The sequence below is a fragment of the Ornithorhynchus anatinus genome, chromosome X2 (genome assembly GCF_004115215.2).
Source record: "Ornithorhynchus anatinus isolate Pmale09 chromosome X2, mOrnAna1.pri.v4, whole genome shotgun sequence".
NCBI classification, from domain to species: Eukaryota; Metazoa; Chordata; class Mammalia; order Monotremata; family Ornithorhynchidae; genus Ornithorhynchus; species Ornithorhynchus anatinus.
Genome location: NC_041750.1, coordinates 16,873,552 through 16,898,840, shown reverse-complemented (window position 1 = coordinate 16,898,840; position 25,289 = coordinate 16,873,552). Strand labels below are relative to the sequence as shown.

General features: G+C 45.2%; 2 protein-coding genes across 2 annotated transcripts in view; both read right to left on the bottom strand.

Moving 5' to 3' along the window:
- TXNRD3 (thioredoxin reductase 3) overlaps positions 1 to 15,952 on the bottom strand; it is a 41,757-nt gene extending 25,805 nt beyond the window's left edge. The window contains exons 1-5 of the mRNA XM_029052807.2: positions 15,530 to 15,952; positions 10,223 to 10,283; positions 5,672 to 5,781; positions 1,857 to 1,964; positions 742 to 814 (exon numbers count right to left, since the gene is read on the bottom strand). Of these exons, the coding sequence (XP_028908640.1) occupies positions 742 to 814; positions 1,857 to 1,964; positions 5,672 to 5,781; positions 10,223 to 10,283; positions 15,530 to 15,907 (730 nt within the window). The 5' untranslated portion in view covers positions 15,908 to 15,952. The remainder of the gene's footprint in view (positions 1 to 741; positions 815 to 1,856; positions 1,965 to 5,671; positions 5,782 to 10,222; positions 10,284 to 15,529) is intronic.
- A 5,707-nt stretch (positions 15,953 to 21,659) lies between these two features.
- WDR82 (WD repeat domain 82) overlaps positions 21,660 to 25,289 on the bottom strand; it is a 30,403-nt gene continuing 26,773 nt past the window's right edge. The window contains exon 9 of the mRNA XM_029052639.2: positions 21,660 to 23,867. Coding sequence (XP_028908472.1) covers positions 23,838 to 23,867 — 30 coding nt within the window. The 3' untranslated portion in view covers positions 21,660 to 23,837. The remainder of the gene's footprint in view (positions 23,868 to 25,289) is intronic.

Here is a 25,289-nt window from a genome sequence, read left to right as displayed (position 1 = left end):
TTTTCTTAATTCTTTACTGCTCTTGAGAGTTGAGGGCCATCTCCCCTTTCTTAGACTATATACTCCTTGGGGTAATGAAACTTGCCTTCTACAAGTCTTTCTGTATCTTCCCCAGTACCTCATATAATATACCAAATACTCTAACTCCTTAATAAGGGCATTCCTGATTGACTTGTGAGAGAAGCAAGTAAGGTGATTAAAGTCATATTGCAGTTATGACTCTAAAAATTGGACCCAGATTGAAAGATAATGTCCAAGACAAGTCAGGCAAGATGATTGTGTCATAGGGAGTCAGAAACAGTGAGCTAATCAATTTGCTGTCTTTGTTCCAGGAATTTTAGAGCCAGCTGCCGGTCTGCTCAAACCCCAGCAGCTTCCCGGGTCCCAAACCGATTGGTTTGTGCCCTTCTCCCACTTCTGGGAGAGTAGTGCTTTTCTTCGGGCCATGGTGTTTTGTTCACACCAGGGCCTCTCTGGGCCCACAGCCTCTCCCAAAAGGAGGGTCTGAAAATAGTCTACTCTCTCCAGGCTCCATATCACCAAGACTCAATGCCAATCAATGGAAGGCCCTAGGGGAAACCAAGGCCAGGTGACAGAACTGGATCTAGTGTGGCTTCCCCCGGGGAGGGGAACAGCCTGAATAATGGTCACCTCACTGTTTCCTGTTGCCAGTTCAGAAATTAGAATCAGAATTAACATCAAATACACTACAGTACAAATAAAGTCTTAAAAACACTTTACCCCAGGATGTGCCTACAGGTGACGGCACAACAAAATCTAGCACCATAACCTTCTTTCCCAGAGTAGCAGCTTCCTGGAAAAACAAAAACAAAAACAACAAAAAACAGAGACACCTATCTAAAAGCTGTTTCTGTCACTCTGCAAGCTAGCAGATGGCTATAGTTCAGCTCCCCAAAATGGCTTCAGAAACAAAACAGATTTTAGAGAAATCTTAGAAGTGTTGAGGTTGCATATGCCTTCATTTCTTAGACAAAATAAACACTCAGGGGCAAGGAGGGTTATGCTGCAAGTTTCTTTAAAAAGTGGAATCAGAAAAAGGAATCAATCCATGACAATGACTTCAAATTCAGAATGACAGTGTTCAATTCACCCAGATCTCCTACAGTGCAAAAGTTGCGTTCTCACAAAACTCCGTGTTAAGAAAAGCTCATCCTGTAGTATTCAGGGTGTCTAACGCTGTTACGCAAGCGAGTTTTTCTGATACAGTGGTGTCCTGTATCCAAATAGGCTTGCATTGTGAAATGAACATTGCCCAATTTCCTATCACGCTCTAGCCAAAATGGAGGGAACACACACATTCTGACAGAAGTGAATGGGCATGTCAAATTAATTCCTGTGAATAGACCAATTATGAGCTTCTGCATTTGTATGTGGCCATGCTTTAAAAAAAATTAAAACTATGGAGGTACAGATGTACATTAACAGGATCTTCAAAGCATTTGACTAATCAAAAAACCCACGGAATGACTACATTTAAACCATACGGAAGGACAGAGCATGGGTCTGGGAATCAGAGGACCGGGATTGATTAATTGATTCTAATCCCAGCCCTGCCACTGGCCTGCTGTATGGCCTTAGGCAAGTCACTTAACTTCTCTGTGCCTCAGCTCTCTCATCTTTAAATGGAGATTCAATACCTGTTCTCCCTCTTACTTAGGCTGTGAGCCCCATGTGGGACAGGGACTGTGTTCAATCTGGTTATCTTGTAACAAACCCAGCAACTAATACAGTGCTTGGAACCTAGTAGATGTTTAACAGATACAAAAATTATTATGAAAGAAGAGTTACAGATGGGATGCTTCTGTGATTTGGATAAAAAGAAAATTGTTTCATACCTTAGAGCATGCAAGTCCACCAGAACCACCACCGATAACAATAAGATCATATTCATAAGACACAGTTTCGTCTTCTAGGAGCTTCTGTAATAAGCCATTCTGATGAGCCTGTAATTTTGATGTACAAATCAGCAAGGGTACATTTCCATTTTTCCTATTAACTAATCCATTTCTACCCCAATTAGCCATTCCCAGCTCAACCATGCCAATTTTAATTAGCCAAGCAAAAATCAACATATTTAATGGTTGACCTGAAAAACAAATAAGCAGGACTTGAAATAAACAGCTAATATCTTGTGTTTCTATTAAGTCAGGTATGCTGGTGCAAAGTGTAACAGGGTTAAGCATACTCATTTTTATGTCAAAAATCAGACTTCTGACAACAAAAAATCAGTCAATCCACATCAAACAGAAACTCCTTTCCATTAGCTTTAAAACACTCAATCAGTTCGCTCCCTCCTATCTTACCTTGCTGATTTCCTACTACAACCCAACCTGCACACTTCATTCCTCTAACGCCAACTTCCTGTACCTCCATCTCTCCCCTCTAGACTGTAAGGTCATTGTGAGCAGCGGCTGTCTCTATTTTGTGTTGTACTCTCCCAAGCAGTGCCCTCCCCACAGTAAGTGTTCAATTAATATGACTGACTGATCGATCTTGTAAACCTCACCGCCAACCCCTTGCCCATATCCTCCCTCTGGCCCGAAACTCCCTCTCCCTTCATATGTGACAGGTCACCAATCTCTCCACCTTCAAAGCCTTAATAAAATCACATCTCCGCCAAGAAGCCTTCCCTAATTAAGCCATGTTTTCCCCTACTCCCTTTCCCTTATGCATCATCTAAGCACTTGCATCTGTGCTATCTGGTCATTTGGTATTAGCCCCACAGCTCATATATACCTATCAGTAAATTATTTATATTAATGTCTGTCTTCCCTAGACTCTAAGCTCGTGCTGGGGAGGGAATGTGTCTTACCAACTCTGTTGTATTCTCCCAAGTGCTTAGTAGAGTGCTATGCCCATAGTATGTGCTTAATAAATACCAATGATTAACTGAGCACAACTCCACATGGTAGAAGAACTGAACCTGTATGTTTTTCTGTATAAAACTGGGTTCACATTAAACCCACGTACATGCGCTCCTTCACAATACTATTGATTGCTTCACTTTACCAACTTCAGGGAACTCTTTCTGAGTAGAAACAAGGAGAAGCTGTCCATGGCATGGGGCGAGAAGGCGATGTTGGGGAAACTGCAAACACTGATCCATAAGAATTTTACAAACAGATCAGTCAACCAATAGGATTTACTTTGCTCTTGGGAGACTTCAAAAGAGGTAGAAGACACACAGATGCACACACTCTACTGAGACTTTACATGTGTGGAAGTGTAGCTGAAGAGACTGATGTGAGATCAACCCACTCCACATGTTGTACACAAAGATTATCCCTTGTTCTGTTATCTGCTGTTCTTGATGTTGGGTGGTGGTGTGGCACAGATTGGAAGGGGCGACCCTGCGAAACATTACTGAGGAAGAATGGGCAGATCTTGGTGACACATTGGATGCACGGTAAGAAGCGGAGAGGAATCATAGATGACTTCAAGCTCATGAGCACGGGGAGCTGGGAAGTGGAAATTGAGGAGGAAGTGTTCGATTAATTCAGTTCTATTAAATTTTAGGTAAATAACGCCTGGAGACAAGAAGAAATATAGGGCTGGAAAAAGGGTGAGAGATGTCAACCTAACTTTCCTGTTACAGTTGACGCCACCATGGAAAGAGCACATGCCTGGGAGTCAGAGGACCTGGGTTCTAATCCAGGCTCTGCCACGTGTCTGCCATGTGACCCTGGGTAAGTCGCTTAACTTTTCTGTGCCTCAGTTTCCTCATCTGTAAAATGGGGATTACGACCGTGAGCCCTTTGTGGGCCGGGGACTGTAGCCATCCTGATTATCTTGTATCTACGCCAGCGCTTAGTACAGTGCGTGGCACAGAGTAAGCGCTTAACAAATACCATTAAAAAAATCCTTCCCTTCTCTGAAGTCCATAACCTAGGCATTAGCTTTGACTCCTCCCCTCATATTCGGCCTGCCCCCCAAATCCTGTCAGTTTTTCCTTCACAACATTTTCTAGATCCAGCCCTTCCTCTTCATCCAAGCAGTCACCATGTTGGTCCAGTCAAGTGCCAAATCCCAGATTGACTATTGCACTTCAGCCTCTTCACTGGTCTCCCTGACTCCACCCTCTCCACTCCAGACTTCATGCTGCTGCCAAGATCATTTTTCTAAAGCATCATTCTGCACACATCTTTCCTCGCTCTTCTAAAAAGTTACCCATTCTTCTCCATATCAAGCAGAAGCTCCTGACCACTGGCTTTAAGGTACTTGATCAGTTCTCTCACTTATTAATCCTCTCTCTTTTCCCCCTGCACCCCATTTGGCAATCTCTATTCCTCTCATGCTAACAACCTGATCACTATGTCTTGTTCTCATCTCTCCCTCTGCTGATCTCTTGCTCACACCCTTCGCCCTGCCTGGAATTTCCTTCCCCTTCAAATGTGACACACCACCACCTTTCTGAAATCACACCTCTTCCAAGAGGTCTTCCCCAATTATACAACCACCGCAATCACACCTCTTCCAGGAGGTCTTCCCCAATTATATAACCACCGCCCCACACCAGATGATTTCCCTCCCAAATGCCATTTCAGCACTTCCATGCCACCTATGCACTTGTTTACTCCCAATCTTCCATAGCACTTATGTTCATATCTGGCACAACCTCTTGGCCATCTTACTTCTATTATTTACTTTAGCACATCTCCCCTACCAGATGGTAAACTCCTCAAGGGCAGGGATCAGATCTACTAAATCTAGTGTAATAATAATAATAATAATATTTGTTAAGCGCTTACTAGATGCCGAGCACTGTTCTAAGCGCTGGGGGAGATACAGGGTAATCAGGTTGTCCCACGTGGGGCTCACACACTTTTAATCCCCATTTTACAGATGAGGGAACTGAGGCACAGAGAAGTGACTTGCCCACAGTCACTCAACTGACAAGTGGCAGAACCGGGAGTCGAACTCATGACCTCTGACTCCGAAGCCCAGGCTCTTTCCACTGAGCCACGCTACTTCTCCGCAGCATGTACCCTCATGAGCACTTAGAAGAGGGGGAAGCAGGATGCTCTAGTGGTAAGAGCACAGGCCTGGGTTCTAATCCTGGGTCTGCTACTTGCCTGCTGGGTGACTTTGGGCAAGTCACTTAACATCTCTGTGTTTCAGTTTCCTGATCTGTAAAGTGGGGATTCAGTGCCTGGTCTCCCTCCTGCTTACGCTGTGAGCTGGATGAGAGACAAGGACTGTGTCCCTCCGGATTATCTTGTACCTACCCCATCACTGTGCCTGTGCTTACGCTGGTACTGTGCCTGGCACAGAGTTAAGTGCTTAAAAAAATACCTCTATTATTATTATTACACTGCTCTGCACACAGTAGCTATTTGATAAATATCATCAATGGTATTGACTGAGTGCTTTCTATAAGCAGAGGAGTGCTAAGTACTGAGTGCTTGGGAAAGTATGATACAACAGAAATGATAGACACGTTCCCTGCCCACAAGGAGCTTACAATCTAGAGGAGACGATCCCAAGCCCAACTGGATAATTCACCTGTGAAAAATAAGGAGTATAGCGTATTTCTTGCCTCAGAGCCTGAAAAAGTAGAATGTGTTCCCCAGGTAAAGGCATCTGGTAAGCAACCATGACACTTAATAATATTTGAATTGTACAGTGCAGACCTAAAAGCAAAATAATTTACCTGAATGGTTTTATCACATCCACCTACATGGGTTTTATTCACAAATATATTGGGCACAGTCTTCTGGTTAGTTATTTCCAGCAGTACTTCTTGAATGTAGGCTCCTTCACCTAGAAAATCAAAGTGTTAAACCTCCATTTCAAGAATCCTCCAGGTTTTTTTTTAAAATGAATCCAAGTGCATTTTAAACACATAATCTTACACTGTAAAACAATTCTTCCTTTACTTTTCCAAGGCAGAAGCCCAATATTTCCCAGTCCTGTGCTATAAGCCGAGGTCTAAATGAGAAACTGTTTTCAGTTTCACATTTTCCTAGAGAAACAGCAATGTGAATTCAAATTTTTAATATACTTTACCTCAATACAATTAAAATATGGTTTGTCAGATGGTATGACTCAACGATGAACACTTTGAAGACAAAAGTGCTTGTGAATCTATTCAAGTTATACAGAGGAAGCCTTGAAAGAATGAAAAGGCAAAATGGCTTGGAAAGTTCTTGTAATAGTGAGTACTTGCTACATCAAACATCACCTTTTATTAAAAACTAAATGAAAGCACAGAACCACACCTCAGAGCAAACCACTGAGATATAACTAATACTAAATTAAGGTTTTATTTCATTTTATAAAAATCAGCTGATTAAAAACAGTTCATAACAACAAAATCACACTAAAATACCTTAAAAATGCTAAAACTATTTGAAACCTGCTACCCTTAGCTGGCCGGGGTGGGGGGTGGAGGGGCTTGGCAGAGAAGGTATTTTTATCCCAGACAGTTTTATCTCCTCTCACCTCCACTAAAATGGTGAGGGAAAAAGATTGCTGGCAAATTCAGACAACCCTGATTGAACTCCTTCCCCATCCCCTGGCTGACCAGGCTGGTCTGACAGAACCATTTTTCAAGATTAGAGATAACTAAAACTCACTTTATAAACTTGTAATGAAACTGTCTTGGAAGACAAGTCTTGCTCTGACAATACTCATTTCTAGTTTTGCAGTTAATATGGTGGTGCTCTTGTTGCCTCTGGATAAAATGAGAGCTTTGTTATCCATGTTTCACATGAGTTTGATTTTGGCAAATGTATTTAAATGTACTCCCAGTGAATTCAGCTTCCTGAATTAACACCTCAAATTGATGAGAAGGCATGAAAGGCAACATGGCCTAGTGGAAAGAGCACAGGACTAGGAGTGAAGGAATATGGGTTCTAGTTCTGACTTCACCATTTGCCTGTTGTATAACTTGGACTTAACCTCTCTGTGTCTCAGTTTCGTCATTTATTCTCCCTATCAGACTGGGAGCTCTCTGTGGGACAGAGACTGTACCTTACTTGACTATCTTAGATCTACTCCAACACTTAGCACAGTGGCTAGCATACAGTACTCCTACTTAGGCTGTGAGCCTCATGTGGGACAGGGACTGTGTCCAACTTGATTACCCTGCATCTACCCCAGCACTTAGAACAGTGCTTGACACATAGTAAGCACTTAAATACAGTAATAACAATAATAATAATAATAAAGCAAGCACTTAATAAATACCCTTATCAGCCAATGAGAACTTAGACCAACAGAGGTAACTCACCTGTAATAGCTGCCAAAAGCAGATAGCACCTCAGATCAGACCATTAGATCAACTCCACCACAGCCCACTTCCAAATCATCCCATTAGTTGATCCAAACTCCACTTTTAGATAATGTACTATTCATATCGCCAGAGAGAAATTTCTATTTTAACTCTAGACTTTCTAAAATTTCGAAAACTAGACTAAAATTTCTAACTAGACTACGTGGGTCCTTGAGTATCAGAATACTAACTTCCCTTTGAAACCACATCATGTCCAGCTAATCCCAAAAGTCGCAAAATAAAGGCTAGAGTTACGCTATCATTGATGTGAAAGTCTCAAATAATTATCCAAATAATCCAGTTGATCAATTATATTTATCATGGGCACAACCAATATAAGGTACTATGAGGAGTTATGAATAAAGTAAGAGACCTGATCATTGGGCTGAGGGTCTTAAATCTAATCAAAAAAATTAAACTCTTGCCTCCATTACCCAAATTTCAGAACTTTTGTTTGGATTACCCATATGATTGTCTCAATTTCCTCTTTGACCTGACCTTATACATACCTTGCTTAACACCTGACTTTCTCTTTTGGTATATTCAAAAAGCCAGCTCAGATTTACCACACAGTATTTTGGAATCAAGCAGACCAATTCAAGCACAGATTATAAAGTTTGTGAATTGCTGAGTCAATGTTCTGTTAATTATAGTCAATCATCAGCAATTTCTCCAAGGAACATTCTGTTCTTGTCAAGAGGCTTGCTTTCACTAGCTCCATACATTTACATTAATATATTTTGCAACACATTCAGGATGCAATTAGTCAATGACGATGATGGATCAAAAAATCAAGTATGGGCATTTCAAGTACGGGAAGTCATATTCCCAACTTGTTAAATACATAAAAGGGATGATGACAGGATATGTTTTGCCTCTATCTTTTTTTTTTTACTCAGTCTAGCCATTCTAGCCCTAAATTTAGCATTTTCACAAATCCTGAATTAAGAACGCTCCCCAATTCTGGGTGACTGGCTAAGCAGTCATTAATATGCCAGAAGATACTTTCTCCCCTCCTGATCAAAAAAATACACCATAGTACTTCTACTAAAAAAATAGATCGGTTAAAAAACTAAGTTTCAAATTTATCTATTTCTTTAAAAGTTATAGTGACTTAAAGATTTGAGTTTCCAAATGCAGCTTGACTCAAACTCTTGGATTAAGTCAATACAAATATACAAAGACCCCCTTTAGCAAAACCAGAGTGGAAAGTTAATATATTCACTGAATTTGAGTCTCCCTGATTCTGAAGGGTGTGAAAGCACATAAGGTGATGTGCACCAAAACTGTTACAAGCATTTTGCCCCACGCAATTCCAAAGAGATGCGGTTATGTGCTCTTCGTATTAATGGACTTGATTTTATAGTAACTCTCTTTTCTCAGTTACTGTTGCAAAAGTATTGAAACCCCTAGTCATGGTTTAGAAAAAAACTGGCACATAGAAATGGATACTTAGCTCATTCAATCAATCATATTTATTGAGTGCTTACTGCGTGCAAAGCACTGTACTAAGTGCTTTGAAGGGTACAATACAACAGCAGACAAATTCCCTGTCCACAACGAGCAGATCTTCCAGAGTTCAGATAACTCAGAGGAATTAAATTAGCCTGCCTGGGACAAGTACCTGTCCAATTGTGTGTGTGTGTGTGTGTTTTTAATTTTCTGAACTCTTCTCCCCTCCCAACTCTATAATTCAAATTATCCTTGGTTCTGATAACAAATGATTCAAATAACTGAGGTTGAGATAATCAGCTTTCTACTACAACCTTAAGTCAGGGAGCAATACCAAGGGTAATTGTTACAAACTGAACAGGCCCACAAGACCACTGCAGAGCAGTTCAAGGTAGGGAGGGACAAAGTTAAGAAATAGGGGAGATCGGTAAGCAGTTTCATTTTAATCTGAAAAAATAAGTATTTTTTAGTCACAATTTGGCATGGAAGGGCTAATAAACACTAGATTGGAGAGAGGGTAATCCTGCCTTCGTACTGCTTCTTCGGGACCACTGACTGACCCGGGCATAAGTGACCATTCCAAGGCGGTGACGGGGGCAATCGGCCCCACAGCTGTTGAGCCGGACACACAGTCTCACTCGGGCTGATAAGATCTGAGCGTTTCCAGCCATGGCTAAAAAGACTGAAAACGGTGGCTCTGGCCCAAAGGCTCCCTGAAGCAAATTTCCTCCCAGTCTCCATCCCCAGCCTGAAGTCCCTACCCTCAAGTCCCTACCCTCTTTTCTTCACTATGCCCATAAGGAAAAGTTGTACCTATGGACCCAGGAATCTGCATGATCGGAAGTTACTATCCAAAGATGCTGGAGGCCCTCTACTCTGAGGTTTCCTGAGGTGGGGAGCTGGAGGGAGGGCAGAAAAGGGGTAGTTGGGGTTAGAAGCATAAAAAAGTCTCGAGTGCTCTTTGTCAGTCAGGGCTTAGTACAATGCTTGATTCACCGTAAGCACTTATCGAGTACCATTAATAATAAAGTTATCGCTACCAAATACATCCATCACATGGACACACACAACTACTAAGTAAACGCCCTTAGAAAATGTGGGTTTTTTTTTAAGGTTGGGGTATAGAGAATTCTCCACCCGCATCTTTTTTTTTCCCCTGGACCTGGCTTCTCTATTGTAGAAAGCATGTAAAACTGATTGATTATTCTCAACCTGCCCTATTTTTCAGATTCAGTTTTGCATCCTATAAACTTGACTGAAAAATTCCTTAAGATAGAGGTCTGATCAAAATCATCTGGTTAGTTCTTTACCTGGTACAGGAGGGGCATATGTTTTTACATTCAGGGAGGAAGAAAGAAAAACATCCTTAAATTATACTTACTCCAAAACTGAACGCTACAACAAAAAAAAAGAATTTGAACGGTGTGTTTATTACATAGCAAAAAAAAAAAATCAAGAACTGGACTTTTTACTTACCAATTTGATCGAGTTCCAAAATATTATATTCTACTTTCAAGGAATGAAAGAGCTCTTTCACCTGTAACAAGAATTTGCATGGATAAGCTTCATTTTCATTTTCAAATGTTTTTAAATGAGCTGTTATAAAATGGTACCATCACAACAAAAGTCCTACCAGGAGTCTGTAATATACCTTTAAAACAGAACTTTTATCGGCGTGCAACAAGGTAATTGGGTAGTGGGGAAAAGAGGTAAGAAATAGAAAGGTTCCCTATAGGGACTGCCTTTCATAGTCTAGCAGTAGTTCTCAAAAAGAATGCCCAGAGAAAGATCAACTGTTAAAAGTTTAGGGAAGAGATTCCTTTTCAAGAGGATTGACAACAGAATGTCAGTTTTTTGAGTGAGAACAACTATGTGCTCTTTCTCATTACATGCCAGTAATCACAAGACTTCATTCTGGAGCTGCTATTGTAAAGGTGAGATTAGTAAAATGATGCCAGTCTTAGCCATACACTGTCATTTCTTCAATTGGCTACAGTCTTACTCCCTTTCATTTTCGGAAATTAAAAATATATCTCATAATCTCCTCAATCCCACGTCACACTAAAACAAAAAAAAGGTAAGGGTGGTTTCTACAGTCATCAGGGATTCTGAACTTTTTTTTTATTTCTTTCTTCCAAAATGTAGTTTTGCAAGTTGACAGGCAATATCTGTTTCCATGTTTGTTTAAATAAATTTGGCCTATAAAATGTTTATTTAAAAATCTCCTGCTATTTAGTCTAAAAGACCTGTCTTATTTAATTGTGGGAAGAATGGTACCACAAGAACAAAGAGCTTTTGATTGACTGCTAGATTGGAAGCTCCTTCAGGGCAGGGATCACTCTACTAACTCTACTGCACTCTCCCAAATGCTAGTTCAGTGCTCTGCAGAGTAAGCACTCAAATAATACCGATTAAGTGAGTTAGGGTACTACAATCAAAAATTGGGGCACTATTGGATTACAATAAACTGTGCCAATGGAGAGGAGCACTGGTGTAGAGCGCCTAGAACAGTGCTTGGCACATAGTAAGCGCTTAACAAATGCCATCATCATTATTATTATTATTATAAAAAATATCAATGAACAATGAAAAACTAGCCAGATACATTCTAGGATGACTCTGTTGTGTTGTACTCTCCTAAGCGCTTAGTACAGTGTTCCGCATACAGTAAGCGCTCAATAAACACTCTTGATGATATGTTCTACTGGTCCTAGGGCAATTTCCCTAATTATTCTGCTCCCAGAAGTCTTCAGGAGCACAGTAAATGGGAAGGGGAAACAGAACTGAAAATTCCACTTCCACGCTTGGCAAACTGGTATACTTTTTCAGTTCAGGATAAATGAGCACTTGGGAAAGCAGAACCCACTGGGAGAAAGACAATATGGTTTCTGAAAGAGGAAATCATGCCTCATTAATCTGCTGGAGTTCGCTGAAGGGTCAACAAGCATGCGAAAGGAGGAGAACCAATGGACACAGTCTATAAGTTCCTTGGGGACAGGGATCGTGTCTACCGACTCTATTGCACTGTACTGTTCCCAAGCGCTCAGTATATTGCTCTGCACACAGGAAGCGCTCAATAAATACTACTGACATAATACTTGAAGGTTTTCAAAAGGCCTTTGCCAAGGTTCCATTCCAAAGGCTTTTAAAAAAGCAGAACGGACTAATTAGAGGGCTGTGGAAAGGTTTTGTCGCAAACAGATAATTAGCTAAAAGATAAGAAAACGGAATAGGAGTAGACAGCCATTTTGCAAATTCACAGGCAAAAGCCTGCCTGATTTAAAGTCAAACATCTATCAAGGAAAATAAGTGGAAACTGAAATAATAATTATAATGTTGGTATTTGTTAAGCACTTACTATGTACAGAGCACTGTCCCAAGCACTGGGGTAGATACAGGGTAATCAGGTTATCCCATGTGATGGTCACAGTCTTAATCCCCATTTTACAGAGGAGGTAACTGAGGCACAGAGAAATTAAGTAACTTGCTCACAGTCACACAGCTGACAAGTGACAGATCCGGGATTCGAACTCATGACCTCTGAATCCCAAGCCCGTGCTCTTTCCACTGAGCCACGCTGCTTCCACGCTGAAATGATCACATCACTGAAGGTTGGGTCAATGCTGGCTCACGAACAGAGGGCTGGAACCAGAGGGAAGAGTTAAAGAGAAGGGAGACTTATGAAAAGCAGCGTGGCCTAATGGAAAGAGCATGGCCTAGGAGTCGGAGGATCTGCATTTTAATCCCAGTTCTGCCACATGCCTGCTGTGTGACCCTGTGCAAGTCCCTTAACTTCGCTGCGCCTCAGTTTTCTCCACTGTAAATGGGGGTTAAATACCTGTTCTCTCTCCCCAGACTGTGAACCCCGTGAGAGACAGGGACTGTTGTCTGGCCTAATTAACCGGTAAAGAAGGGTGTTTGACACATAGTAAGTGCTTAATAAACATTAAAAAAGGGTGAAAGACAATATGATGAGGTGAAGAGAAAAAGATAGAACCTAGGCTGCAGGAGCGGGGAAGAAGCCATATTAAGTGACAGCCGACCTGGACTGGTTAAATAACCTCTGAAACCCTTAAGACTGTACGATCTGTTAGAAGGGGGGAGAAAATAAAGGCCAGCAGGATGTCCAAAAGGTGTTGGATTTAATGGCGGACTAAGTTTACTACGAAAAGGCAGATATTAATCATCTGACTGGGCACTAAATCAACCTTTGCAAAAACAGCTCTATACCGATGGGAATCAAGTTTTCAGAATCACTTAGGTGAGAGTCCTGCAAGGGATGGAAATCTTCAACACTCTCTAGTGGGGCTCTCAGCCTAGTCTGGCAACCCTGATGGCATAGCCCCAGCAGGCAGAACTGGGACTAGAACCCAGGTCTCCTGACCGAGCGGTGCTCTTTCTATGGACCCTAGTCTGAGCGGGTAATTTGTCCCTCTGTGCACTTTTTACAAGGGCTCATACCAATTTCCACCCATCTGCTTGCTGCGATGCTTGCCAGAGACACGGTTCTTCTCTTCCTCTAAAACAGAAGAGGACTGAAAAGGATGGGGAGAAGAGGGGGAAGGGGAGATGCAACCCAGGCCTCTCTGGCCCAAGCCTGAGCCACTTTACCGAGGCCTATGTTGAGGCCTGTGTGTGTCAGGTTTGTTCCCGTGGAGGATTTTCAGGGATGGCCTCCTTAAATTGGGACAAACCTTATTACAACAGTCTTTCTGGAATTTCCCCAAACACTCCCTAATGACTCAACTGAATAAACCATGCCAGCAAATTTTATAACTTCAAACCATCTTTTTCCCCCAAGATTATACACATGAGTGCAAGAGATGAGAAGTGGGGAGCTGGGAGAAATAATGGTGATTAAAGAGATCGCCTCAATTTTGTATCAGCTTTTTTTATCCATTTTCATACTCGTTTCTGGCTTTAATAGTTTCATCACTGGACTGTGTGGTTATGCGTAAGAATATTCATACAGCCAATTCTTAATTAGCTATAATAATGGAAGGCAGGTATAGGTATGGGTAAACAGCTCTTGGATGCAGTTTCACTTCAAACTGTGGCTGTATTATTTCCAAAGACAGCATCTTTTTTCAACTGCTGTTATATGAGCATGAAAGCTAAACCTGATTACCCACCATCTGCTTCATTGCCTCTCTGGATGCAAAGTTGCAGTAAGTCAAGACCTTACTTTTGCCCAAAATTTCAAGAAATAGACAACATGGGATTGTTGGGGGGGGGGGGTGGATAAATCCAAGAAGAATGGAGAAGTAAAAAAATATATATATATATACTTTGAGCAAAATATTTTAGAGTCATTCACTTCCTAATGACTTCACGTGTATATTTTTCTATTTACTTGGGTAAAAAACCAAATCCTAATTTCAGTTTTCTAGTGTGTTGCAAAATTAATCTGGAAAACTCAAAATAAACCACCTTGAAAAAATGAAACCTACACCTACGAATTATAAATAGGGAGGGGAAAAAAGGCAGCATTTTTTTCTTTTGAAGAACACAATAACTAAGGTTGACATTATTTATATACTGGAAATGTTAGGACGACAGTCGAGGATTTCAAAGATGTTTTGCGATCCAGGAGTTGATACACATCTTAGCTCCACTGGAAAGAATTCTGTCCGCAGTAAGCACTTCTTACGAGCACGACGAGTATTCCCTCCACCTCCGCACAGTACATTGCCACAACTCGAGAATCCTGAGTCAAACATTTTCAAACATTTATGAGCCAGGTCCCGTGGAAGCCTACTACTGCTCAACTCCAAATCGGCCTCCCAGAAAAAAAATACATAAAAATGGAAGTTTTGAGAAGCAGCGTGGCTCAGTGGAAAGAGCACGGGCTTTGGAGTCAGAGGTCATGAGTTCGAATCCCAGCTCTGCCACTTGTCAGCTGTGTGACTTTGGGCAAGTCACTTAACTTCTCTGTGCCTCAGTTACCTCATCTGTAAAATGGGGATTAAGACTGTGAGCCCCACGTGGGACATCCTCATTCCCTTGTGTCTACCCCAGCGCTTAGAACAGTGCTCGGCACATAGTAAGCGCTTAACAAATACCAACATTAATTAAGTTTCCCGGTTTGTTTTCCTACATGGCATCACAGATCTTAAAGGGTGAGTAGAGGAGCGAGTGTGGGCTAGGTTTTAGGGCCAGTTGACCAGGGCAAATGGGGCCGCGATCCTGGGGGCCCTCCAAACTCGAAGTATACCCGTCTCCTCCGGGGAAATACCACCAGAGCGTCTTCACTCCTAAAACCAACCCCAAAATGCCGCGAGGGCGGTGTTGGTTGGCCGCAACTGATCAGGGTGAACGGACCGTGCGTCTGATGATGGGCCTGACACCAGAAAAATGATCCAATGCCTCGCTACTGGTAACGAACCCATGTCTCGACGTCTGATGGCTCTGATATAACAAAAGAGGCGACCGAATCGGCTGCCGAGGCAAGCGGGGAGGAGAGCATTCGGCGGTTGGGTAAACTGGAAAACGAGGGGGGCGGGGGGGAGGGGGGAATGTTTGCCCGGGCCTCCATGGGGCCTAGGCCCGGATGGGTGGCGCAGCCGTTACCGCCCCGTCCCTTCCCCCAACCACGGCGGCCGCTACAGGCCCGACAGGGCTCGGCGACCGCCAGGCTCCGGGACTGACGCCCCGGGGACCACTTTCGGGTCCGGGCCCTACTGCTCCAGGGGGAAAGCGCGGAGGGGGGCGCGGAGGGTGAGGGTTGGCACGGTGCCCGCTGGAGGCGAGACGGGAAGGAGGCCGGTGAGGGGCGGCCCTCACCTTGGTGCTGTACGGGCAGTAGCTCTTACTGAAGATCATCACCCGGTGGGTCTCGATGAGACTCCGGATCCGCCGCTTCACGTCCTCACGCTGCTCCGGGGGGCAGCCGCCACTGCCGGGCGGCGGCATCGCGGCGGGGGCCAGGGACAAGGCGGGAAGCTGCTGCTGCGGGGCGGGGACGGGGGCCGGGGCCCTCTCCGGCTTGCGGTCGTCGCGGCCGTCCTCGTGGATGGCGGGGGCGGCCGCCCGGCGGCGCGAGCTTCCGCGCGTGCTCGGGGGGCTGGCGGCGCAGCCCCGGCCGCGCGCGCTCCCCTTCCCCCGCCCTCGCCCTCTCCTGGAGGCGCGAGGCGGCGGGCTGTCGTTTACGCGGTCTTTCATGAGGGGGGCGCGAGCCTGACTCCTGCCGCGGCCGTTCGCCGCCGACCGAGCAGACCTTCTTCTCCCGCCCCACGCGGGAACGGGAGAAACCATCCGGCCGGCCCAGGGGTGCCGCCCGCCTCGCTCCAACCCCGAGGGACTGACTCAGCGGGAAGCCACTCCCCGTTCACCCCGTTTCCGTCAAGTCCGATGTGAGACCTGCAAGCCTGACCACACCGTGGACCTCCAAAAACTACTTTTTGTCATGCTGCCATCTTGGCTGGCTTTTCGCCTCTCATCACACAGTCCTTACAGAGCTTCTGCTCAGAAAGCACTACTCTTTGTCTTGACTCTAGTAGGTCCTGCTCAGCCGACCGGCCTACTGGAAAGGGGATAGGCCCGGGATTCAGAGGACCTGAGTTCTCATCCCGATTCCACCGCGTGCCTGCTGTGTGACCTTGGGCAAGTCACTTCACTTCTCTGTGCTTCAGTTGCTACCTCATCTGTAAAATGGAGATTCCCTGCCTGTGCTCCTTCCTATTTGAATAGTGAGCCTGTGTGGGACAGGGACTGCGTCTGGCCTGATTATCTTGTGTCTTCCCCAGCGATTAAAACTGTGCCTGACGCATAGTCAGCACTTAAAGACCCCAATTATTATTCGAGGCAATTGATGCCCAATTTTCTGGGGAGATGCATCACTGTCTGAAGCTGAAGAAAGGACTGAAGAGGGGAGAGGCAGGGAGACCAGTGAGGAAGGAAATAAAATAATCTAACCATGATAGGATGTGTGCTTGAACCAAGGTCATGGGTGGAGCGGCAGGGAAGATCTGGGATTTAGCAGTGGATTAATAATAACGCTCATTATTGTGGTAAATGTTTTTATACTAGATATGAGAGCCGAAAGGCAGCGAGGGGTCGAAGATGACTCCAAGGTTGTGAGCTTCCGGAACAGGGAGGATGGTGGTGTTATCTACAGAGACGGGGAAGTAGGGAGGAACCTTCCGTTTTAGACGTAATGAGTGAGTGAAGGTGAGCTCTCCACAGAACTTATCTTCCCATCTAAACCCTGTCCTCCCCCTGACTTTCTCATTACTGTAGACAGCACCTCCATCCTCCCTATCTGACGAGCCCGTAACTTTGGTGTTATCCTTGACTCTTTTCAGTCATTCAACCCACATATTCAATCCATCACTAAATCCTGTCGGTCCCACCTTCGTAACCTGGCTAAAATCCACCCTTTTCTCTCCATCCAAACCGCTACCACATTAATACAGTCATTCATTTTATCCCACCTGGATTACTGCATCAGCCTCCTTGCTGACCTCCTAGCCTTCTGCCTCTCCCAACTCCGGTCTGTACTTCACTCTGTTGCCCGGATCATTTTTCTACAAAAACATTCAGGACATGTCACCCCACTTCTCAGAGAACTCCAGTGGTTGCCCATCCACCTCTGCAGCAAACAAAAACTCCTCACCATTGGCTTTAAAGCAGTCCACCACCTTGCCCCCTCCTGCCTCACCTCACTACTCTCCTACTACAATCCGGCCCACCTTAGCCCCTCCTGCCTCACCTCACTACTCTCTTTCTACAATCCTGCCCGCACACTTAGCTCCTCAAGTTACAATCTTCTCACTGTGTCTCTATCTCGTCTATCTCACCCCTGACCCCAGCCCACATCCCGCCTCTGGCCTGGAGAGCCCTCCCTCCTCAAATCCAACAGATAATTACTCTCCCCTCCTTCAAAGCCTTATTGAAGGCACATCTCCTCCAAGAGACCTTTCCTAAGTGCCCCCAGCCCCTTTCCTCTTTTCCCTCTTCTCTCTGCATCGCCCTGACTTGCTCCTTTTGTTCTTCCCTCCTCCCAGCCCCACAGCACTCGTAAGTAGCTGTGATTTTATTTAATTGTATGGATGTCTGTCTCCCTCCCGCTAGACTGTAAGCTCGTGTGTGCAGGGACTGTGTCTGTTTATTGTTGTATTGTACTCTCCCAAGCGCTTAATACAGTGCTTTGCACCCAGTAAATGCTCCATAAATACAATTGAATGAATGAACGAAGGAACGAACGGAACGGCTTGGCAAGATGTGTGGCCTGAGTGGGGCGAGGGGATAGATTTGACATCTGAAATGATTGAACGTACCTTCGGGGGCAGGTCTTAAGGCCACATATCTCTGGGTTCTTTGTATTGGGGAGTGGTTGTACTCCACAGTGGACCTATAATTTTACTTGTTATGAACTGGCAGAACGTGAACGTGTTGGTTTGTTGTTGTATTGTACTCTCCCAAGCACTTAGTACAGTGCTCTGTACACAGTAAGTGCTCAATAAATATAGTTGGCTGAATTAAGGAACATTTAATTCCAACGTGAGCCTTTCTCGGCAAGATGCCTCGAGGTTGGAAGAGAAAGCTTGCTCTAAGGTGCACAACATTGAACATCACACATACCACTGGCCAACTTTTTCTTAACCCAGGTTTTTATGAGAACCCAATCCCCACATTTTAGGAGAACTGGGTGTATTAGAAAACAACAAAAACACTTTTCTCCAGGTTTCAAAAATCCAGTTCCATTCTTTTTTTTTTCAGATTCTACTTCCCAACTTTATGGTTGCCCCATTTAGGCATCAAGTTATTAATAATAATAATTGTGGCATTTGTTAAGCACTTACAACTTGCCAGGCACTGTACTAAGCACTGGGGCGGCAACAAGCAAATTGGGTTGAACACAATCCTTGTCCCACATGGGGTTCACAGTCTCAACCCCCATTTTACAGATGAGGTAACTGAGACCCAGAAAAGTTTAGGGGGATTTGCTCAAGGCCACACACCAGACAAATGGCAAAGCCAGGACTGTGAGCCCATTGTTGGGCAGGGATTGTCTCCATCTGTTGCCGAATCGTACATTCCAAGAGCTTAGTACAGTGCTGTGCACATAGTAAGCGCTCAATAAATACGATTGAATTAATGAATTAGAACACATGACCTTCTGACTCCCAGGCCCATGATCTATCCACTACGCCATGCTGCTCTTCATGCCCCTCCAGTTGAGGAGTCAATTTTTGGTCCTTCCTTGTAGTTCTTTCAGCTATTATTCATTCATTCATTCAATAGTATTTATTGAGCGCTTACTATGTGCAGAGCACTGTACTAAGCGCTTGGGATGAACAAGTCGGCAACAGATAGAGACAGTCCCTGCCGTTTGACGGGCTTACAGTCTAATCGGGGGAGACGGACAGACAAGAACAATGGCACTAAACAGCGTCAAGGGGAAGAACATCTCGTAAAAACAATGGCAACTAAATAGAATCAAGGCGATGTACAATTCATTAACAAAATAAATAGGGTAACGAAAATATATACAGTTGAGCGGACGGGTACAGTGCTGTGGGGATGGGAAGGGAGAGGTGGAGGAGCAGAGGGAAAAGGGGAAAATGAGGCTTTAGCTGCGGAGAGGTAAAGGGGGGATGGCAGAGGGAGTAGAGGGGGAAGAGGAGCTCAGTCTGGGAAGGCCTCTTGGAGGAGGTGATTTTTAAGTAAGGTTTTGAAGAGGGAAAGAGAATCAGTTTGGCGGAGGTGAGGAGGGAGGGCGTTCCAGGACCGCGGGAGGACGTGACCCAGGGGTCGACGGCGGGATAGGCGAGACCGAGGGACGGCGAGGAGGTGGGCGGCAGAGGAGCGGAGCGTGCGGGGTGGGCGGTAGAAAGAGAGAAGGGAGGAGAGGTAGGAAGGGGCAAGGTGATGGAGAGCCTTGAAGCCTAGAGTGAGGAGTTTTTGTTTGGAGCGGAGGTCGATAGGCAACCACTGGAGTTGTTTAAGAAGGGGAGTGACATGCCCAGATCGTTTCTGCAGGAAGATGAGCCGGGCAGCGGAGTGAAGAATAGACCGGAGCGGGGCGAGAGAGGAGGAAGGGAGGTCAGAGAGAAGGCTGACACAGTAGTCTAGCCGGGATATAACGAGAGCCCGTAATAGTAAGGTAGCCGTTTGGGTGGAGAGGAAAGGGCGGATCTTGGCGATATTGTAGAGGTGAAACCGGCAGGTCTTGGTAACGGATAGGATGTGTGGGGTGAACGAGAGGGACGAGTCAAGGATGACACCGAGATTGCGGGCCTGCGGGACGGGAAGGATGGTCGTGCCATCCACGGTGATGGAGAAGTCTGGGAGCGGACCGGGCTTGGGAGGGAAGATGAGGAGCTCAGTCTTGCTCAGCTATTATTCCTGATCAGGCGGAAACCCGTGGAGTACACGTTCTAGTCCCAGAGGGGATGACAGTCCTAGGTGCCTTTCAGATTTATAGACCAAGGAAAACTGCCAAAGCAGGTTGGCTTAGTGGATAGAGCACAAGCCTGGGAGTCAGGACCTGGGTTCTAATCCCGGCTCCACCACTTGGCTGCTGCGTGACCTCGGGCAAGTCACTTCACTTCTCTGTGCCTCAGGGACCTCATCTATAAGATGGGGATTAAGACTGGGAGCCCCAGGTGGGACAGGGACTGAGTCCAACCTGATTAAGCTTAGAACAGTGCTTGACACATAGTAAGCACTAAGCTTTACGAATACCATTATTATTATTATTTAGTGGATACAATTGATGGGGGAGTCAGACTTTGACTGGGCTGGTCCAGAACACCGGGATTTTCTGGGGCTGCGAGGATGCTCTCTAGGGAACAGGTCAGAGTGTACCCAGTTCTCATGCAGCGGTGTGGGTTGGGTTCTTACAAAACTTAATTTTAAGGAAAACTTGCGCTGTAGTAGTCACACATGCCATTTTCTTTCCAAATCATGGCACCCTGTATCCCAACAAGCTCCCACAAACACTTCCCAATGCCCCAACAAGAGTATTAGCCAAGAAAAACTGTTGGCACAACAAAGTACTTTCAAAAAATCCAGAGCGGGGAACCCCTGCCTTGCACAGTAAGACATAGAGACAGATCCATTTCTGGAGAAGCAGTGTGGCTCAGTGGGGAAGAGCCCGGGCTTGGGAGTCAGAGGTCATGGGTTCTAATTCCAGCTCCGCCACTTGTCAGCTGTGTGACTTTGGGCAAGTCACTTCTCTGGGCCTCGGTTACCTCATCTGTAAAATGGGCGTTGAGACCGAGCCCCACATGGGACAGGGACTGTGTCCAATCCCATCTGCTTGTATCCACCCCAAAACTTAGTACAGGGCCTGGCACATAGTTAAGCGCTTAACAAATGCCATAATTGTTATTATTATTGAAGTTCCATGTGCTCAGAACCAGACTAAGATGAAAATGAGAGGGGCCTCCATTTCTAAGGGAGTTCAGTATACAATGCTGACTACTGGAGAAATAAGTTAGAAAACGGAACGGCCTCCCAGAATTTACTGAAGTACCAGTACCAAGCCCCACCTACTTCCCCCACCCACCTAGCGGGGAATATGCCAAAGTCCTTCACGTGTCCTCAGTGTATCTCTGCGTAGCGGGAACAGTCAAGGCTCCCGGTACTCATGTCCCTCCTGTGGCACTAATGTACATACTTTACTTACATTAATTCCCCCACGCTGAAATTTACTTTAGTGTCTGCCCTCCTGTGGCACTAATGTACGTACCTTACTTACATTAATTCCCCCACGCTGAAATTTACTTTAGTGTCTGCTCTCCTGGCTCCTTTGAGGGCGGGGATCCTGTTTACTTGCTTTCATTGTATTCTCCCAAGCCCTCTGCACACAACCAAAGGGCCCTCGAGGAACACTATTAACCTTCAGCCCCCCACCCCCACCCCCCCGCCGGAAGTCACAAAGCCCCCAAAATCAACGGTACCACGCTTAATTGTATACAGTTTATTATATAAAATCTGGTTTTTGGAATCGAAAGCCTTAAAAGCGTACTGTTTCTCAGATGCTATCATGCAGTCGTTTTTCATCAGATCATAGGAGAATAGACAGAGCCCAATAATAAAGCAGAGAAATAATGAAGGTCCAGAAGGGTAGGTTTAGGGAATGCCAAAAAGTTGCTCCCCTAGGGCCCCATCTTCTACCTACAGAAATGTTTCAAGTCAGACCAGGCTTGTGGCAGTAGCAGGTGGCCTCTGTTCTCCTTAGGAGAAGTTTGCTCTCCCTGGTAAATGGCTTTAATCAACACATCATTCTTTGCTATTGCTCAGACTCCCCGCAAAGGGGAAAAATTACAAGGTGGGGGGAAGGGGTGGAAGACCTCTTTTAACACTTGTGCCAGCACCCCTAAGTAATGACACCGTTGGCTCTCTCACCTCCTCTAAAAGAGCCCTGTCCCCCCACTTCAGCAGCTGTTGCCTTCTTTAAAAAAATAACTTGAATACAGGAGCAGACGCGTCTAATTGCCCGCCCCCCGCCCCCCCCCACCCCCAATTACTTCCCAGTGCTTAGTACCGTGCTCTGCACACAGTAAGCGCTTAATAAATATTACTATCACTACTATTACAGAAGTATGCCAATGCAATTGCACTAGGGGCCCAGGGAGAGGGAGGTTTCATTTAGGGTATCCCACATCCCACTCAACCCTTTCCAAAGATTCACCTTTCAGGTGGCCAGTGTGACTCCATAAGAGGGATTCTCGAGTCTAGGGTCGCTCTAGCTGACCAAAGGACAAGTGGTTTTGTCCCTTTGGAGGCTGCACAGGAGAGGGGTTGTCTCTGACCAGATGAACCTTGCTTCCTCCCTGCTGCTGATTGGGGGTGGGAAGCAGGAGGGGAGTGCAAATTTGGCTGCTATGCATCTGTCTGAATGTCACGGTAGGAAGGTTAAGACCCAGGCAAGTCTAATGGATTATAAACATCAGTTTAACACAGGATTTTGAAAAAGCAAATACATCATGTTAAAAAGGAAGGCATGCTTATGGTGTCGGCCAACCAAGCAGAAATAAAAATGTTTTGTATAAAAAGGCAAGCTACTACCCTCAACTCAAAAATATATTACAAGCTTAAAATCAACTGGGGGGTAGTACACTTAGAGGACAGGATGGATTAAATGTGAACTTTTTACAGGAGGAGGAGGAGAAGAAAGCGGCATCTGTGTAAACAATTCAGACTCAGTTCACAATACTGGCCCACACTAATTGTAATCGATTATCTAAAGGTAGAAAAATAGGATCCCATCCTATCTCACTGTATTTACAAGAAAAAGTCGGTAGCACAGAAGACAACTTTGGGGCCTCAGGTTTAGGTTGTGTCCATTTATTCCTCAAAGAGTCATCACCCAAGTACAATGGAGCCGCTCATATTGCTGAAAAGATGCCTTTATTGCTTGTGACGCCTGGCTGCCTCTTCAGCTCTCTGGCCTCCGCCCTCTGACATTAGGGGCAATTGATGAAACTGTTCTGTGGTTTCCAAGCCACTCAGTTCCCAGCAAGTTTCCCTTTGCCTTTCTGACAGTCAAATTAAAAAAACTGGTTTGTTCTGGATGAATATTTGGCACTGAAGAAATGGGATGATTAGGGAGCAAAAGCACAGCAACGCTGTGGAGACCTGGTAGTGAGAAGGCTGAATTCTGCCATCTTGAAACAAAACTTTGGTGATCTCCCAAGTAAATCACAGAGAAAAGAAGATATGGGCTGAGGGAAGATTTTATGGTTTCCAAAGCAGCCAATACAATCCAAACCAGCAAAGGCGTTCTTGAGGTTTCAGTGACAGGGTCATTCATGCTGCACCATTAGCCACCTCAGAAGCCCGGTTCATGGTGGGTGGAAAGTCTGGGTTGAGCTTCTGGCCTGTAGCACCGAGGGTCTTTTAGAAGGATGCAGCCAGGGAAATTTGTTTTTTGTTTTTGTTTTTTTTAAAAAAAAAAAAAAAAAAGAAACCCAACCAACAGCATGTTCTATAATAAACAACGTTCGGCGACACATGTGGGAAGGACTATGCGCTTCAGCTCGAGACCAATCCAATCCCGACACTAAGTTCTCTACTGTTCCTGCAAGTACTGGTTTCTGCTGCTGAAGGCGGAGATGTTGCCAACCAGTGCCAGGATCAGTCAGTCATCAATGGTGGGCAGCCAAAATGCCTGAAAGGAGAAGGATGCCACTTGAGATCCAGCAATTCCAGATGGTGCATATGCTCCAACCTCCCTCTCCCTCCCCTTTCCCCCCCGACCTCTCTCTACACACATCTTCTCCCCCGCCCCCCCACCGTGCATCCTTCACAGTAGACGAAGAGCCACCTGAGCATGTGTGTGGCTGAAAAGGCCAATGTGGAACCTGTAATCCCAGCGCCACTGGGCACACAAAAAGGCCATCCCAACCTTTCCCAAAGCTCCAGAAGCCAATGACCTGAGAGCAGGACTTTCAGCGATGGGCATGTATGGACAGTCCAGATGGTTGCTAAGGAAAGCAGCTCGCTGTCACTAGCCCTCTTCACTTTAGCCAAAAAATCAGATTCCAGACATCCCAGTGTGTCTGGATCTACGTTACTGTCTTCTATTGTGCTCTCCTAAGCTCTTAGCTCAGTGTCCTGCCCACAGTGGGTGCCCACATACCACTGACTGACAGACATTCTGATTCGCTGCAGAGGGCTTACCTATTCTTGAACTGCTGGCCTAGTAGCCTCAGACTCACCTTTCAACGGAGACAAATCCTATGCTAGGAATTACGTGCAAATTAATCTAGAGGGGTAATCTTGATAAAAACATGAATGTATAAGAACCTCGAGAATATTACTTGCTATATGAAGGACCCCCACCCGGATCAAAAGATAGTGTCACAGCAGAGTCTAAACAACATGTCTTCAGCTTTGAGCTTCTCAGTGCCGCTCTTGTTACAGTGTAATCCTGCAAAATATGGTCATTTTACACCAAAATCCCACACTCACTTTCCCCTGGGCCATTTGGAGCCATCTGCAGCTCAGCTCTCCAGTCCAGAAACTGGAAGCGGCATGGCCTGGTGAATAGGGCATGGACCTGGGAGTCAGAGGGACGTGGGTTTTAATCCTGGAGCCACCACTTGTCTGCTATGTGACTTTAGGCAAATCACTTAACTTCTCCGTGCCTAGGTTACCTTATCTATTAAGTGGGACTCTGTCCAACCTGATTAGCTTGTATTTACCCCAGCGTACAGTACAGTGGCTGCCACATACCACTGAAAAAATACAATTAAAAATAAAAAGACAGGAAACATCACCCCAACTACAGTGAGTGGAAGAGGAGGAAACTATGACTTCCAGTGCTGCCTGGAAGCAAAAAAAGCAAAGGCTTTGCTGGGAAGGGAAATTGTTTCCAATAGTACTGGGGGCCAGTAGTGGGAGAGAAAACTGCCTGAAGGGGGTGGGAGGAGGAAGAGACCTGAGAAGCAGCATGGTGCAGTGGATAGAGCACTGGCCTGGGAGTCAGAAGGTTATGGGTTCTAATTCCAGCTCCTCCACTTGTCTTGCTGTGTGACCTTGGGCAAATCGCTTTACTTCTCTGGGCCTCAGTTCCCTCATTTGTAAAACG